Below are 17,811 nucleotides of genomic sequence, written 5' to 3'. Positions count from 1 at the left end.
ATTCTCTTAGGTTGAGCCCGCGAGCTCATCTACCCTCTTACCAGTGAATAGGGAGCGACAAAAAATGAATTTATTATAGTCTCTGTAGTAAGTCTTATTTTCTGGAATATTTGATATCATTATATACATACTTAACACCTAATCACGAGCAACTTCCACGTTAAAGAAGAGCATCGTGTAATGAAAATCAATCTCGCGCAATTTATAAATGTTCACTATTACATGTAAATAGTGCATTATGAGGCCGCAGTGGTAGATACCACAATTCTACTAATTTCTGCTGCGAAGCAATAATACGTTCCAATTAGAAAGGTCCCCACACACAGCACAGTTCGCAGCTACAAGCAGACAGCTGAACTAAAATATTTTGCGACAAATTAATTCCTCGCAAAACAATAAAATGTAATTTAATCTGAATGCATTAATATTGATTGGGGAAAAATGAATTTTGAATAGATTTTCATAGTAATTTATTAGCTCTGGCGCTGGTCGACAAAATGCAAATGATCAATGGAGGTTTTCTGGTGCTCTATCGTTTAGTGTAGTACCGGAGTCAGGAGCCGCCCTCGGCCTTGCGACACGTGTCCACTCGATGTCCACATCAGCTCCCAGTTAATAACGGTGAAACTATGCATGAGCTGCCTGTCGTGTTGAAAAAAGCAGCGCGCCCGGCAGTTCCGCGGTCGACTTCATTGTCTGCTGTTTCCGCTTCATTCGCTTTTATTTTGTTCTTCATTGAACGGAAAAAGAAGATCGCTGAACAGTAAATTTCATCTTGAATCAAAGTATTTAGTTTAATTCATCAGATTTCAATTTCAGATTACTTCCTTGATGACGTCACAACTCGACAATTTAGGCACTTTTATGAATATTAAGTTTCAGGCAAGAATTGAAATCTACATAATATTATTTGAATGTAAAATCAATCCTAATTTGAATACTGAACTTGTTCACGGAACGTTACAACGTTACAAGCGGATACCGTTCAATTTGTATAATGTTCTGATTGAAATAACAGTTTGGGTGAAGTTTCCTTAACGGTGTCCTTATCAACAGAAGATTTATTAAATTACGCTGTTTTCATTGCGCTCATGAGCAAGCAGCATATATATACTGCCGCCTCAGCCTCGCTGTAAGCGGCTCGTCCCACGTCACCGAATGCTTCAAGTGAGCTAGACGCGATGTTACGCTCCGTCATTATCGGAAACCCGCAGGATTACTGTTGTTTGCTTTAGACAGGCAGACGAGTCCACGACCTACCTGATGTGAAATAATGAACGGAGCTCACATTGAACACTACGATCTGACTGACGCTCGTGGTCAACTCGTACCCTTCACGCATCATGTGGTTATGAAGTGTTCTAACTACATACATGTGTCAGCCCTTGTTTAATTTCGAAAATACAGGTAGTAGGAATACTTCAATCATAAAAAAAAGTAATTACGTATCTTCTTGCTTCTTTTTACCAATCTATTCCGTAAGTTGTCTCCGGGCGTTTTTACTCGTACGCTTTAGCCACGACTCGCTTACTCTTACTGTGCAGGATTCACGATTCAGTGAACGTATCCAATTTTGAGCAATTTTGATTAAATTGAGACAAATAACGAAAAAAGTTCCACTAAATCAACATGTAATTGTGAGGTCACGCTCGCCCGGTCCGAGCAATGAGAGTCGTTGACAAATTCGACTTGGATTGTTACGAAATTAGATCAGCCCCTCCCCGCTCCCGCGCAGAACCGGGTAGTCACCCTCGCCGCTTCCCCGGACAGTGGCAGCGTGTGCATTGACGGTAACAATAAAATGAAAATTACATGTAATTAATTTGTATGGAATGTGATACATTATAGATACTAAGCCAGTACTTAGTGATTTAGGGCATACACTCAGTCTTAACATAAATCAGTATCCGTTGAGAAATCTAATGAGCTATGTACAACTATTATATTGTCCCTATAGGCATATTAGCACACGGCCCTCCTGATGGTGAGTGGTTACCGTCGTCCGTGGACGCCAGCAATGCCAGGGGCAGAGGAAAGCCGCTGCCTACCGTTAAGTACTCTGCAGTAAGCGAGGCGATAAAAACGCGTTAGTGCAGGTGTCAGCTCAGGGGTGCACTTTTTCAGAAGCAGTGCAGGGATATAACCTGGCCCACTCGACTTATGGACGTCCAGGAGTCGGGGCTACCACCTGACTGCACACTGTGTGAAGCAGATCTCCGGCAGAGAGCTATCACACCGGGGGATGTTCGATGGTGTGGCACCCCTGTCGTCCATAGTGTTCGAGTTCGAGGCGAAGAGTTTAACCAGAAGGTCAGTCTTCTCTTTCGCACTAAGGACCAAACTATCATCGGACTTGCGCAGTGGTGGGAAGCTAAACGTGCAAACATTTCTCAAACGGTCGCTGCAGCTCCAACTTACTCGTACGTCCCCTCTTGTACCAAAAACATCTCACGACTAATTGCGACGCCACCTTTTCTATTATGAACATTTTAAGACCAAATCGGTCTACCCGCTCTTAGTGATTAAACAAATAGCATTTGATGTTATACTTATACCTATACTAGCGACCCGCCCTCGCTTCGCTTCGGAAACATTGAAACACACAAAAAGCAAAAAATAAAAATAAAAAAAAAAATTAAAAAAGTAGCCTATGTTCATCAGGGACAATGTCGGCTTCTAATGGAAAAAGAATTTTTCAAATCGGTCCAGTAGTTTCGGAGCCTATTCGAAACAAACAAACAAACAAATCTTTCCTCTTTATAATATTAGTATAGATATAGATCACAATAATATAATAGAGGTGATATAACAAGGCTCCAGAATGAAATTCCCTCAGCGAACATTCCCGGTACTCGAACGGGCGTTCATCAATTACCCTCCTTCTTCAAGCGACGAAGCCCTCGAGAGTGGGCAGGGCTTGGCTGTGCCCTTGACGTCGCTGAAGTCCATGAGACGGTGACCACTAACCATCATGTGGGCCGTATGTTCACTTGCATTCTAAAGCAATAAATAAAAGCTTTGTACAAAGAGCCCCTAGGATAAAAAGAAAAAAATATATAAAATATTTTATTACTTTTAGCCTTATCTTTCATTTCACGAGTCATGGGCATAATACGTTTAATCTACCGTCCAATATTTTCAATTTATTATTCCTTCACTTTACCTGAATCGTCCGTGACCATGACAACTGTAAAGATATTGATAAGTAACTGATAATAATTAAAATGAAAAACAAAAAACGCGAAACTAAACCCCGTAAATTGTTGCAATTGCGTTATTTTATTAAGAAAATTCTAAGATGTGTAATCTTATCCCATACATAACAAATTCCAAATATAGGACTAACTTATCTAGTTCATATTACATTGCAAAACTTTTTGTGACCCAAACTATAGAACGCATTTACGTATGTTTTCCTCGTTATTGTTGTGCGTATTGTTGTGCTTGTTATTCAATAAAGCAAATAATCAAATCCTCAACACGACATAATGTTCGAAGGCGCGGGCCGACAGTCGCCGTAAGCTCGTTTCGTTTCAGCGCTTACACTCCCATAAAACAATAAACGTTAGCGAGCGCGACAGAGCCCGCAATGGATCATTTGCATTTAATGGCGGGCTCAATACGCCGGGAATCCAACCATTTAAGTGCGTATTAACTTTCCCCTTAAAAAGAGGTATTTGTCATATCTAGAGGCGCCGACTCAGAGCAGACTCGCAGCAAACTCCCCGCCGACTCTCGACGGACTCTTGGCGGACTTGCGTTTCAGATGACGAATTTTATAACGAAATAAACATAATAAGCTACAGTTGATTGTTACACTAACGACCTTTTTTCAATTTCATTTTCAGAGAGTCGTGCCCATGTGATGTTTTAAAAAATTAAACCAATATTATATTAACTTTACCAGAGATCGGTTAAAGTGTAGAGTAAGCCTGGTACTAGTACGGATTGGCCATGAAGTCTATACAGTAGTATTGTCGTTTTTATCAATGTCTTATGTGACATTCTCGGGGCATACGTGACCCACAGTCTGTACTCTCTTGATGTGGCAATGACATGGGCGCGCTTACTGCAGCAGCTCGCTCCCCCGGTACTGAGTGTACGGAGAGTACAGTGAGGCGACGAGAAGTACGCTGGTCTCCAGCACAATGGAGCAGGCGCAGTGCGTCATCGTGGTAGTAATATAACGCGTCGCCTGGCACCGCGTCACGCAGGTGAGCCACGTCTCTCGCGCGCTCTCGGTTTAGCAACTGCCCTAAAACTGTATGTTTACATTTCACACTGGGCACGTTTTTTTATGTTTGAGAGATTAATGGTGGCCCGTTCCAGTTTCACGAGGACAGGTGGGCGAGCAAGGACTCAGCCAGGATGGGTGGGGTTTGCTAACAGCTACCCGAGCGCCTCCAAAGGAGACTTGATGCATCTCAAGAGTAGCTGTTTCGCAAATGAATGTACTGACAGATCGGAATCGCGACCCGCTGAGAAGATCCGGCGAGAACTCTGCGGGCTGATGTTTAGATTAGGTTGCATGTCGAACACGAGTTCGACGACTACGGCTACCGGGGTCCTACTACGTACTACTACTACTACCTACGGGTTAGAGTTAAAGGCGTCTACTGCAAGGGGAACTGGGCACGTCTAAAGTGTGCTTGTGCACCTAGCTGAGCTGTGGACGCGGCTCGTGCTCGTCGTCGGCCGCACGCTCCTGACGACCTCTTTCTTGCGTGTTTAGCGACCTGTTTTCTTGCAGTACAATATATGCCACTAGCAACATCAGACGAACATACAGATAAAAAAAAATACAGTACGAGGGAGAAAGTGATTTAATATTATTCTTCATTACTTCTTACACAAAATATTATATATAAAACTTTTTTAACGTAAACGTATAAGAACACATACCTGGTCGCGGAAAGATCAAAAAACCATGCGACATTTAGTTAGTGTCAGTAAATGTGTCAGCGAGTGATGTGAGTGCAGTATCCGCGACGCAGGCCCGGTGAATTGATTTAGCTCGGTGCACTCCGTCTTGTGCCAACTGTTTCCGAGAATATCCAAAAATTCAATCCCTTTCACAACCGACTATTAAATTATTTTTGGGTTTCCGTTTTTTTTGTCGTCCATAAAATTGTAATTACGTTTGTATTCCAGATTTAAGTAAATACATTTGAATAAGCCAGCCATGTCGTTGCGGGGGGTCTCTATTGCCTCTACGTCGGCTCAGACGTGTGTCGCGTGCGGGTAGTTCTAATTGGTCCTTTTTTAATGAGAGTAGACATAAAACCTCTCGCATGGCCACTTATAAAAAAGAAACATAAGAAGCAAAAGTCAAAAATAAAAAAGAAGACTATCGCCGACCGCACCGCACGCGCTGTACACGCACACGCCGCTTATTTATTCGCATAAATATTTTCATGGACTCATATTAATCTCTATTATACGAATTCTTACTGACGACCATATAAGTCGTTGCGCGAGTGATATACAAGTTTTATAGACAATAATTTAGAAGAGTGCCGTGTCAAGTCGCCGCCATTACGCGTCGTCCAGCAGTGGCGTCGAATTCTGCAGCCTGGAAGAAGCTAGCGACGGGTTGGCAGGTACGTCTACTCCTCATAGCCTAGCCTCGGCCTTCTCCTCTTTTGTGCATCTTTAGCGATACTCGCCCCCGCAAAACTTCCTTCAAAAATATTGAACCAGCGCACCGCCGTGGTGGAAAATTTGTAAAGAGTTTTTCCCATTATTATTGGTCCTTCGTCCCCGGATTACATTTTAATCATCGCTGATCACCGCTTGTTACGCGAATAAACACGCTTTATTATATATTTTGATATTTTATTCGCACCGCATTTCATCATATTTAATTTTTTTTGACAGGTCATTGACCTTTACTTACGCAATCCGCAACAATGTCTTCGGCTGAACAAAAATTGACAATTCTAGAATGTCAACGACAAGTCTATTTCGAACACATACAACGTATTTACGATTTATCTCGCAGTAATTTAAATGATCCTGAAACATTAGAAAACTTTCTTTGTTCGGTAGAAACAATCGATGAGACACGCATTAATTTCCAACAATGTCTCAAGGACATAAATCAATTAATATTAAAAATCGACACAGATTCTAAGCCAGACTTCAATAAGTGGCTCGCTTTTGAAGATTTATATTGTCGTATCAAACGTAAACGTTCGCAGTTAGAATCAAAACCCACCATGTCTGTCAAAAGAAATGACGACTGTTGGCAAGGTGTTAAATTAGCTCGCATTGAAATTCCCGAATTCGATGGGAACCCTAAAGATTGGCCGTTATTTTTCGCAACTTTTAAAAACGCTGTACATTTGAACTCATCTCTTTCTCTCACTGAAAAAATGTTTTATCTCGCTAGTAAATTAAAAAACAAAGCTAAAAATGTTTATGCCGGTTTCATTCCATGCGCTGAAAATTACGAAACTATTTATAAAGCGCTCGTGTCAAAATATGAAGACAAAAGGAACCTAGCAGGTACTTATCTGAATCAAATATTTTCTTTAAAACCGATTTCATCAGTCACTGCTGAAAATTTAGAAAATCTTGTCGATCAATTTTCAAACTCATACCTCGCTCTTAATAATTTACAAATACCTAACTTATGTGACTTCGTCATGTCCTACACTTTATTACACCGCTTAGATACAGAAACCGCACGTCTTTTTGAGATGAATAATTGTGATAAAGACATACCTACTTATCAGGATTTAATTTCATTTGTTCGTGATCGTATAAAAGTTTTAAATCGGACAGGTAATAACAACCTGAACAGCGTAAGTACATCGAAGCCTAAGCAAAACAACGCAAATAAAAATAGCTCACGATCATTCGTCGTAAACAACACTGCATGTCAGTTGTGCAATGACTCTAATCATAACCACCTATATTCTTGCCCGAAATTTAAATCGCTTACCCCACGCGAACGTTATGATTATATTAAAAAGATACGTGCTTGTATCAACTGTCTAAGTTTACAACATAACACAAATACTTGTAAATCTGAGAATAGATGCGCTAATTGTAAAAAGTTACATCATACGACTCTTTGCTTCGCTGAGAAAGCATCACCTGTTGCATTGCCGCCGGTGCAGCCGCCTCAGTACTTACACCGCCACACTGATAACAATACGCATAGTCCAGTAGTCATTGGTCAGAAATCTACCGCGTCTTCAAGTTCGATTTCTAACAAGCCTGTTGATAATAACGCTCCATTTTGTAGTATGAGTGCTAACTCAAATAACACGCGAAAAACTAACAATGTTTTACTTGGCACCGTTCTTGCTGATGTGAAAAGAAGTGACGGAACTCTTGCTCAAATTAGAATTTTGATTGATAATGGATCGCAAAACCATTTTGTTACCCGCCAAGCTTGTAAACATTTAGGCCTTCGTATCTTCCACGACAATTCCGAACGATCCGTAAATGGAATAGGAACTAGCTCTCAAACTATAATCGGAACTACCGATGTAACGTTACTGTCTAGGTACGATGCAAACTTTTGTTTACGCATAAACCCACTCGTTCTTAAAAATATTTCGAGTAACTTGCCGAGTTGTGAATTTGACATTTCGTCTCTTAATTACATATGTAATAATAATATACAGCTCGCGGACCCGCACTTTAATAAACCCGCTGAAATAGACATTCTGCTTGGCGCCGAAGTATTCATGCAGATCCTAAGACCTACAAAGTTGTTAGGTCCGCCTGGAAAACCTGATTTATTGGAAACCGCATTTGGATACATACTCTTAGGGTCGATCGCTTCGCTCCCTTGTCATAATAATACCGCGCCTTGTGATAACGATCACGCCTTTTTATCGTCGAGTAACGACTCGATCGAAACTTTAATCTCAAAGTTCTGGGAGTTGGAGTCAGTTCCGACTAAAACACACATGTCTAAAGCCGAACAGGAATGTGAGGATTTTTATGATTTAAATACATACCGCGATAACACAACTGGACGTTACGTCACCGCTTTGCCTTTCTTGAGGTCGCCTACCGCTCTGGGCGATTCTCTTACAACCGCACGTCGCTGTCTGTCGTCACTCGAACGCAGATTTCAGACAAATACCGCTTTAAAAACTGAATACGATGCCGCGATGAGAGACTATCTCGAACGGAACATCATTTCACCCGCACCCGCTCTTACTGATACGAATTATTACGTCATCCCTCACCACGGTATAAGCCGAGAAGACAAACCGCTCCGCATTGTACTGAACGCAACTGCACGATGCATAGATACAAACGTTTCATTGAACGATTGTTTACATTCCGGTCCTAATTTGCAAGCAGACCTAACCGCGATTATTTTAAAATTCAGACTATTTCCGATTGCTTTAACCGCCGACATCAAACAAATGTTTTTGGCTATAGGCATTCGTGAGGAAGACTGCCGCTTTTTGAATATACTATACAAATTTGACGAAGATGATACCGCGAAAATGTATCATTTTAATCGCGTTTGTTTTGGTCTACGGTGCTCGCCGTACCTTGCTATGAAGACAGTTAAGCGTCTCGCCCGCGATGAAACTGATTTCCCGATCGCTTCGGAAATCGCCAGTGATCATCTTTATATGGATGATCTAGGAGTTTCGGTAGATACGCCCGAGAATGGAATTCAGTTGGCTCATGATTTAATCGAACTATTCAAACGTGGTGGTTTCGACTTAGTTAAATTCGTTAGCAACTCGCCCGAGGTGTTAAAATCGATTCCGCAAGCCAACCGCTTATCTTCAAAAATTGAATTCGACAAGGAGGATAATATGAAGCTCCTAGGTCTAATTTGGTCACCGATCGAGGATGAATTTTCAATCGCTATTAAATTCAACCCGCAAGCAAAATGTACAAAGCGCCTTATGCTTTCCACAATCGCTAAACTGTGGGACATAAACGGATTTTGTGCCCCTGTCATTTTACACGCAAAATTGTTAATAAAAGCTCTCTGGGTAGCTCAGATTGATTGGGATGCAGAGCCCCCAAGCGACATCTGTGCTGCATGGAAACGCTTTCTTAGTGAACTCCCCGCTCTGCAAGACTTTAAAATACCTCGCTTCGTAGGCATCGTGCCCGAGTCCCGTGTCATACTACTGGGATTTGCGGACGCTTCTGAAAAAGCGATGGGTGCTTCTGTGTATATTTGTGTACAACCGGCTTCCGGACCAAATGAAGTCAATTTAATTGGTGCCAAGAGCAAGGTCGCCCCGCTCAAGGTTGTTACCTTAGCCCGCTTAGAGCTTTGTGCTGTAGTATTATTATCGAAGCTGTTTCGATTTGTTATCGATACTGTTTCTCCCCGCTGTCATGTAGACGAAATTTTCGCGTTTACTGATTCGACAGTGGCCCTCCATTGGGTACACTCGTCTCCGCATCGCTTCGATACTTTCGTTGCGAACCGCATCGCACAAATACAGAACAACCTTGACCCCAAGTACTTCTACCATTGTGAAGGTACACAGAATCCTAGCGACTGCTTGAGTCGTGGTCTCACACCCGCTCAATTATTGAATCACCCGCTGTGGCTCCATGGCCCCACATGGGCTCGTGATGACGTCCACACATGGCCCATCAACCGCTTCACGTTTGATCCCGCACAAGATGCAAAGATATTAGAGCTCAAAAAACAATCGAATGTCTTCATCACTACAGATGAGACCGAACCCTTTCTCTGTACGCTGGCCAAGCGCGTCTCTTCTTGGTCTAAGCTACTCCGCATTGTGGTATATATATATCGTTTCTTGGGTAAGCTCCCTCGCTCGGACCGAATGCAACTTGCACATCTACAGTTTGCTGAGACTGCTGTCGTAAAAGCGCTTCAACAGCATTACTTTCAAAACGACATCGATGCGCTCTCCAAGGGTCATCGAGTTTCGAGGTCTTTGCTTCCACTTTCTCCGTTTTTGAAAAACGACATTCTCCGCGTTGGAGGCCGCTTAAAAAACTCCTCGCTTGAGTTTGACAGTAAGCATCCGATCTTGCTTCCCAAAAAGGATCACATTGTCAAGCTGATTATTGATTATCATCACTGCAAATACCTACACGCTGGTCCGAACTTACTGTTATCACTTCTCAGACAAAAATTTTGGATCATTTCCGGTCGCAGTACCGTAAAACAACGCTTTCGTCTTTGTAACAGATGTTTCAAAGCTGCCCCCCGCACAGAGACGCCTTATATGGCTGATCTGCCCGCTTGTCGAGTCAACGAAACCGTCAAACCCTTTCTTTGGAGTGGCGTTGATTACGCTGGACCGCAGGAAATTTTAATTAGTCGTTACCGTGGTGCGCGCAAGGTCCGCTGCTACTATGCGCTCTTCACATGCATGGTTACAAGAAGCGTGCATGTTGAAATTGCGACAGATTTATCGACCGATTCCTTTCTTCGCGCTTTTCGTCGTTTTATATCACGTCGAGGCAAAATTAATTCGCTACTTTCCGATAACGGAACGAATTTCATAGGCGCCAAAGCCAAGCTCGATGAATTGAGCGAGTTTCTCAGGTCTAAAGCCTTCTGTAAAGCCTTTGAGCAGGAAACTCTCTATCAAGGCGTCAATTGGTCGCTGAACGTACCTACAGCTAGTCACATGGGTGGTAGCTGGGAGAGTATGATTCGAGTTTTCAAAATGCATCTACGCCGCACTATAGGAGACGTTCTTCTCACCTATGAGGAGTTGCTCACCGTCGTTACCCAGGTCGAAATGATTTTAAATAGTCGTCCGTTAATTGCACAATTAAATTCTCATCCCGGAGAACCGGAACCTTTAACGCCTTCGCATTTTTTAACTCTCGGACCGCTAGACTCCTTTCATTCTGATCCGCGTTTAGATTCGGTAGATTTAGTTTGCAATAAACGACTTGTCGATGACATTGTTCAGAGATTCTGGAATCGCTGGAGGCGTGAGTACCTAAACACGCTTCAAGCGCGCGCTAAATGGAACACTAAATCTAATCCGGTGACTAAAGGTACTGATGTCCTTCTTAAAACAGAAAACTCACCGCCTTTACAATGGCCAATGGGCATAATTGAAGAAATAATGCCTGCCTCGGACGGGGTCGTTAGAGTAGTCAGAGTGCGCACACAAAACGGCACCTATCTTCGACCTGTAGTAAAACTTTGTGTTTTACCTTCCCAATAACCTATTTTCTCATTTTTATTTTTAATTTATTTTTATTTCATTCTTTTTACTTAATACTTCATATCCTGCACTCATTAAATACCATTTATACTTATTACTTGTACTTATTATGTACCACCGCACTACCCTGATTCCACCCGCTCTCTAGTTCACCCATAATCGCTACATTTATGTACTTCTCTCTCATTGTTTAGGAGCTACATCTCCTAAAGGCCGGGGGGATGGTTCTTTTTTAATGAGAGTAGACATAAAACCTCTCGCATGGCCACTTATAAAAAAGAAACATAAGAAGCAAAAGTCAAAAATAAAAAAGAAGACTATCGCCGACCGCACCGCACGCGCTGTACACGCACACGCCGCTTATTTATTCGCATAAATATTTTCATGGACTCATATTAATCTCTATTATACGAATTCTTACTGACGACCATATAAGTCGTTGCGCGAGTGATATACAAGTTTTATAGACAATAATTTAGAAGAGTGCCGTGTCAAGTCGCCGCCATTACGCGTCGTCCAGCAGTGGCGTCGAATTCTGCAGCCTGGAAGAAGCTAGCGACGGGTTGGCAGGTACGTCTACTCCTCATAGCCTAGCCTCGGCCTTCTCCTCTTTTGTGCATCTTTAGCGATACTCGCCCCCGCAAAACTTCCTTCAAAAATATTGAACCAGCGCACCGCCGTGGTGGAAAATTTGTAAAGAGTTTTTCCCACTACTAATCATACCATCGATTATGAACAGATCAGTTTTGACCTCTAGGACCTTAGATATTAAGATTAATAAAACAAATGCACATACGAGTGTGTGAAATCTCATAGAAACAATACCAAACTTATATTAAGTATAGCTTGGAAATCTGATCTGATCTTATGACTCTGATTAAGTATACATTCACCATCTGAGCGTTAGCAGGGTGTCATCACCTTCTACGGAACGATGCTCTGAAGGCCGTATCGTTGAATGGTAGCGTTCAAGGCCACGCGTGTGCAAGTGACCTGATTAAAAGCGGTTACCATTGTAAACCAGGACGCTGCCAATACCAGCAGCAGAGCTGCTCTTCTTCAATGTCATTTGAATAAATACAACAAAGAGCAGTAAAGAATAAACCTCGTTTGAAGATTTTGAAATGAGAGGCGGCACAGATCTCCAGGAGCGGCTCAGTGGATAGCACTCCTCGGCTCGAATGGATCCAGTAGAACAGATATTTTTTTCATAAACGAATTAACTCCTTCCATAGCGTCTACCAATATTCAACATTGCGCAGCTTTGTTCACTTAAACGGTAACGAAGCTTCTAAGGGCTTGCACAAAAGATGGATTCAAGTATTGTGTAAATATCTCGACTTGTATGTAACAAGGACACGTATCAAGAATGTGGAACAAAGCACGTCGTATGTTAGAGATTTATTATGACCTTGGTTCAGCGGAGTCATCGTCTGTGAGACGAATAATGTATGAACCTATCCGGTCTGCTTCGTGCTCTGATCCGGGGCTTGTGTCGCGGTTACACGGAAGCCCAACTTCGATGCGCCGCTTGTTCTAGGATAAATTTCCATAAATTACAAAAACATAAATTACTTCAACCGTGAGCACTCAGAACATATTTGCCTCACAAACATATTACAACTAATAGTGTTTCCCCACGTGGCCGCGGTTTGAAAATGAAAAGTTACTTAAGTTGCCTACAACGGCTGCCCACCCTTCGAACCGAAACGCATTACTGCATCACGGCGGAAATAGGCGGGGTGGTGGTACCTACCCTTGCGGACTCCCAAGAAGTCCTACCACCAGTGATTTTAATTTTGTTTCATTCATTTCATTAAGTTTATTTCTATTAATCAAAATATGCACCCATGGTATCGATGCATCTCTGCCAGCGTAGGTAATCATTCAACACCCTTCTTGAAGAGGTCAGGTGTGCGGAAGCCAACGAACGCTCCAAAGGTATTTTGTACTGCCTGTCGGGTATTGAATTTTTTCCTTCCAAGAAAATTTTCAAACTTTACAAAGAGTGATGTTTATCAAGGCAAGGTCTGGTAGCTGACGCAAAACTTCCACTCCTAGCTCTTGTACCTTAGAGGGCGTCTGATGTGACGCGTGAGGTCGAGCGTTGTCGTGTAGGAGCAGCAGGGACGAGCGTTGAACTAAGGCTGACCGGAGATCCGCGAGTTTCTTCATCACTGTGTCCAGTTGTTCACAGTACCCATTCACAGTAAGGTTAGTGCCATCTGGTAAGAAGCTGTGATAAATTATATCGACGCTATTTTTGTTTGGGTCATTGCCTTGGTGCTGAGCCAGGGTCGAACCAACACGATGGCCGCTTACGATTATCAAATATAATCAATTTATTATCGAAAATGACAATGCGGTTTAAAATCTCTTCGATTCTGTATCTGTTAAGCATCGCAAGGCATACCTCACCGCGTTCTTCGCGCGACGATCATTCAGTTGGTGCGGCGCCCACTTATAAGCCCTTTAACCTTTTCAATTTGACGCAAATGGACAAATCTTGTTTTGATGCTACACAGGTTCGTATCGTCAGCTTCCACTATTACCTTTGTAGCGTCGATGTCGACTTTAGTTGTCGGGCGACCACGGGGTTCATTTTTAGATGAAAATTTCCATATCGGGAGCGTTCAAACCAATAATAATTCGTGCGTTAGTTTACAGTGTTCACTCCGCACACACTAAGTACACGTCATTATTGTAATGAGCCGTTTGTGCGACATTTCTACCGCGACCGAACTATTATTCTATAACTACTCGTATTTTCATCGTGTCCATATTGATAAAAAACGCTGAAATTTGAAACAGAATATTTAAAATAAAAATAAAATTCACTTGAATTATTGGTATCGGTATCGTATCGGTAACCGGTAACCGTATATACATGACGTTTCAAATGGCCGGTATTGTAAAACGGCACCTTCATAGATGAAGACGTATTATTTGCAGAGTACATATTTTATTCCACAACTAGTCAGGAGCCCCAGCTTCGCGCGGCTATGTGTGTGAAGTAACCGTTTTACAGCTTGCACCGGATGTACACGTCATATTATTATATAGGTAGGTATATTTACTCCTTACGCTATCTACGTTAAACGTATACCGACCACAACAAACGTGAACGTATCTTCTAGTTCGATACTCAAGTGATACACATACCAATACGTATTGCGACTTTCAAATTACTTAGAAGAGATATTTCTTTTATATTATTGTAAGATTATTGTACACTCTTACTAATGTAACGGACGGAACTTTCGTAACATTTCGTTTGCTAGATATCACGAATATGTTTAGATCTAATTTATAGCCCAAGAGCCCGCGACAGCCAGACCTTCGTTATTTTATAAAAGCTGAAAGTTTCTCTGTGTATGTCTCCAGCACAGGTAAGAACGACCCCCGACTGTAGAGTTCCGATTGTGGTTACTTGGGCAGGTAACAGGCAGTAAAGGTATATAAAATAATACCTTAAATTCGTTAAAGTATAAAGTTATTTTTTTTTATTAATTACTCCAGAATATCTTTAGAAATCACGATATCTATTGCCGGACACTTTTTACAGTTGCTACCCCCTGCCGGACACCCCTAAACTTTAATAAATTTTAATTATACTTTCGTTATACTATAAAAGCTGAATTTTATATATGTTACTTAGGGACTTATAAAAATATGTTACCCCAATAGCCAGACAGTTTTACTGGTTCTTACATCTTGCCGGACACATTGAGAGCCCGCTGTGCGAGCGCGAGGTAGCAACTGTTCATGCGGGTCTGAGTGAGATAGAGTGCTTAGTCTATTGTGATCTTTTAAGATATCCAATAAAAAATAATTTTATTACGTTCATAGCAATGTTATAGAAAGTAAAAAATGTTATTTTAATATTATAAAGTACAAACAAAATATTATTACATGTCAAAGAAAAATATTTAATCGTTCTTATAATTTTCCTCATTGTCGTCGATAATTTCGTTATCTTCATCGTCGCTACTACAGTTACTCTAGTCTATTGTAACCAATATCCAATACCTTATCCATCAGTTTCTGAAAAAAATTAAGAAAAAGTATACAATTTGAATAATTAAAAAATTATGTGCAATAATTTGTCATAATCATTACATACCTGATTGAGTTTTGAGCGAATCTCCAACATAACTTGGTATTTGTCATCTTTCAATACCCTGCCATTATTATCCGGGTTGATATGAGGTTGGATTTTTTAGATGAGCACTATTCCAAATTTTATATATATAATTTGATCGCAAAAATTGCTGCAATAGCTCGCTTTTACAAGTTGGTAGATTGCTAACGTAAAAAATTCGCAATTTCTTTCGGTCAAAAGCTTCGTTTACATCAGAGACTGTATACGAGTCGATGAATATTTGAAGTCGAGCAGCATCAACATCAATTACATTACGGACATTGTAAGCATTGCATATAAATCTCTGAATGATATTATAGATGTTTTGTTGTTGATCTAAATTTTCAATTGATTCGCTGTTACGGAAATTCTTGAAAGCTTCCTGGTACTTTGGATATTTTTTTAATGTTTTATATGGTTTTAATTTTCCTTTCCTGAAGAATGCACGATAAATCCCAGAAATGACAGCTGATGTGCAGTAAAAGATCACAATAGACTAAGCACTCTGTCTCACTCACACCCGCATGAACAGTTGCTACCTCGCGCTCGCACAGCGGGCTCTCAATGTGTCCGGCAAGATGTAAGAACCATTAAAACTGTCTGGCTATTGGGGTAACATATTTTTATAAGTCCCTAAGTAACATATATAAAATTCAACTTTTATAGTATAACGAAAGTATAATTAAAATTTATTAAAGTTTAGGGGTGTCCGGCAGGGGTTAGCAACTGTAAAAAGTGTCCGGCAATAGATATCGTGATTTCTAAAGATATTCTGGAGTAATTAATAAAAACCTTGGCGTTACTTTTAACTCTTTCTTAAGCTGGAATGAGCAGGTTAACAATGTTAGCAGTAAAGTTAACTTTGCATTCCATTCACTCAAATGTCTCCAATATTTTTTGCCTTTGGAAACTAAAATTTCTCTTGCCCATAGTCTCATTTTACCCATTTTGGACTACGCTGATGCTTGCTACTTGGATGCCACTGAGGAGCTTCTCAATAAGCTTGAGCGTTTGCAAAATTTGTGCATCCGTTTTATTTTTGGTCTCAAAAAATATGATCATATTTCTGAATTTCGCAAAAAGCTCAAGTGGCTCCCAGTCCGTTTCCGCAGAAATACTAGAATGTTGTGCTTCCTATTTAATATCCTACATAATCCTAACTACCCACAATATTTACGTGATCGCTTTACCTATGCCCGTCCCTCCATTGCTCCTTGTAGAACCCACATTAAAACTCTCCTCAATTGCCCTGTTCATAAAACACATGCTTACGCAAAATCGTTTTCTGTACAAGCAGTTATACTTTGGAATTCCCTCCCCCCAAGCATACGAGCGTGCAAAACCATAGCAGCATTCAAGAAATCTGTTAAGGAACATTATTTATCCTTACCATCTTAAATAAATTATATATATTTGTATAATGTATTATAATATAAAGTAAGTATATGTGTGTATGTTATATATATGTATATGTGTGTGTGTGTGTGTGTGTGTATTTGTATGTATATATATTGTTTTGTATCTTGTAATATGTATATATAATTATATGTAATGTTTACTGTATGCACTAGGTTTGTGTTCCTAATTCTTCTTTCCTTCTGCGGGCCTACTGGAAGAGATTTCAGCATGAAATAAGTAGTGCCCTTGTACTCTGTATCCTTATTGACGTTTCTTTTCTAACAGCTGTGTGTACAAATATATTAAATAAATAAAATATTAATTAAATAAAAATAACTTTATACTTTAACGAATTTAAGGTACTATTTTATATACCTTTACTGCCTGTTACCTGCCCAAGTAACCACAATCGGAACTCTATAGTCGGGGGTCGTTCTTACCTGTGCTGGAGACATACACAGAGAAACTTTCAGCTTTTATAAAATAACGAAGGTCTGGCTGTCGCGGGCTCTTGCTCTATTAGATTTAGAGGAACATATCGTGTATTTTAGTAATTAAATTTTGGCTAATCTTAGAAAGTAATTGAAGTTTCGTTGGTGTGCGCGTTATCGTGCGAGGCGGCGCGGCGGCGCGGCGGCTAGGCGCGTATTGTGAATAAGATGTGTAACGTTTGCTTACTTCGGTTTGTTATCCGCGGTCCCAAAATCGCAATACTCACAGAGGAACATGCCGCATGCCGCATGCCGCCGCTAACTCTTCAATAAACTTAGCGAACTAAATATAATAATCTTGTTGCTTTGAGTTTTAATCAAAAACAATATTAAACATATTTCGTAATGTTTTGCAAAATTTCGAAACAGGATTCATTTGAAAACTCCGGTTACCGGTGTCATCGAACCCGTCGCTTGCGAACAAGTGTTTGGAGAGTAAATTAACCCACAAACACAGTCCACTGAGTTTCTCGCCGGATTTTCTCAGCTGGTCGCGATCCGGTGTTAGATTATGCGAAGCACTGCTCCTACTAGGGGCAGGGGCTATGACACTCGGTAACGCTGGCATAGCCCTCTAAGGCTACCAACATAGGTAGAAAAAAGGCTGAAAACATTT

The 17,811-nt window shown here is 41.0% G+C and overlaps 1 protein-coding gene across 1 annotated transcript; it reads left to right on the top strand.

Moving 5' to 3' along the window:
• Window positions 1-7,925: 7,925 nt before the first annotated feature.
• LOC114252401 (uncharacterized) lies at window positions 7,926-11,165 on the top strand. The gene has a single exon (XM_089732533.1). The coding sequence runs from the start codon at window positions 7,926-7,928 to the stop codon at window positions 11,163-11,165; it is 3,240 nt and encodes a 1,079-aa protein (XP_089588659.1).
• Window positions 11,166-17,811: the final 6,646 nt, after the last annotated feature.

The sequence above is a fragment of the Bombyx mandarina genome, chromosome 13 (assembly GCF_030267445.1).
Source record: "Bombyx mandarina strain Sakado chromosome 13, ASM3026744v2".
In the NCBI taxonomy this organism is placed as follows: Eukaryota; Metazoa; Arthropoda; class Insecta; order Lepidoptera; family Bombycidae; genus Bombyx; species Bombyx mandarina.
This window is presented reverse-complemented; position numbering and strand designations above follow the sequence as displayed.

Bases quoted from the DNA above. Each gene is read 5' to 3' on its own strand.
- LOC114252401 (XM_089732533.1), top strand. From the start codon at position 7,926: ATGTCTAAAGCCGAACAGGAATGTGAGGATTTTTATGATTTAAATACA.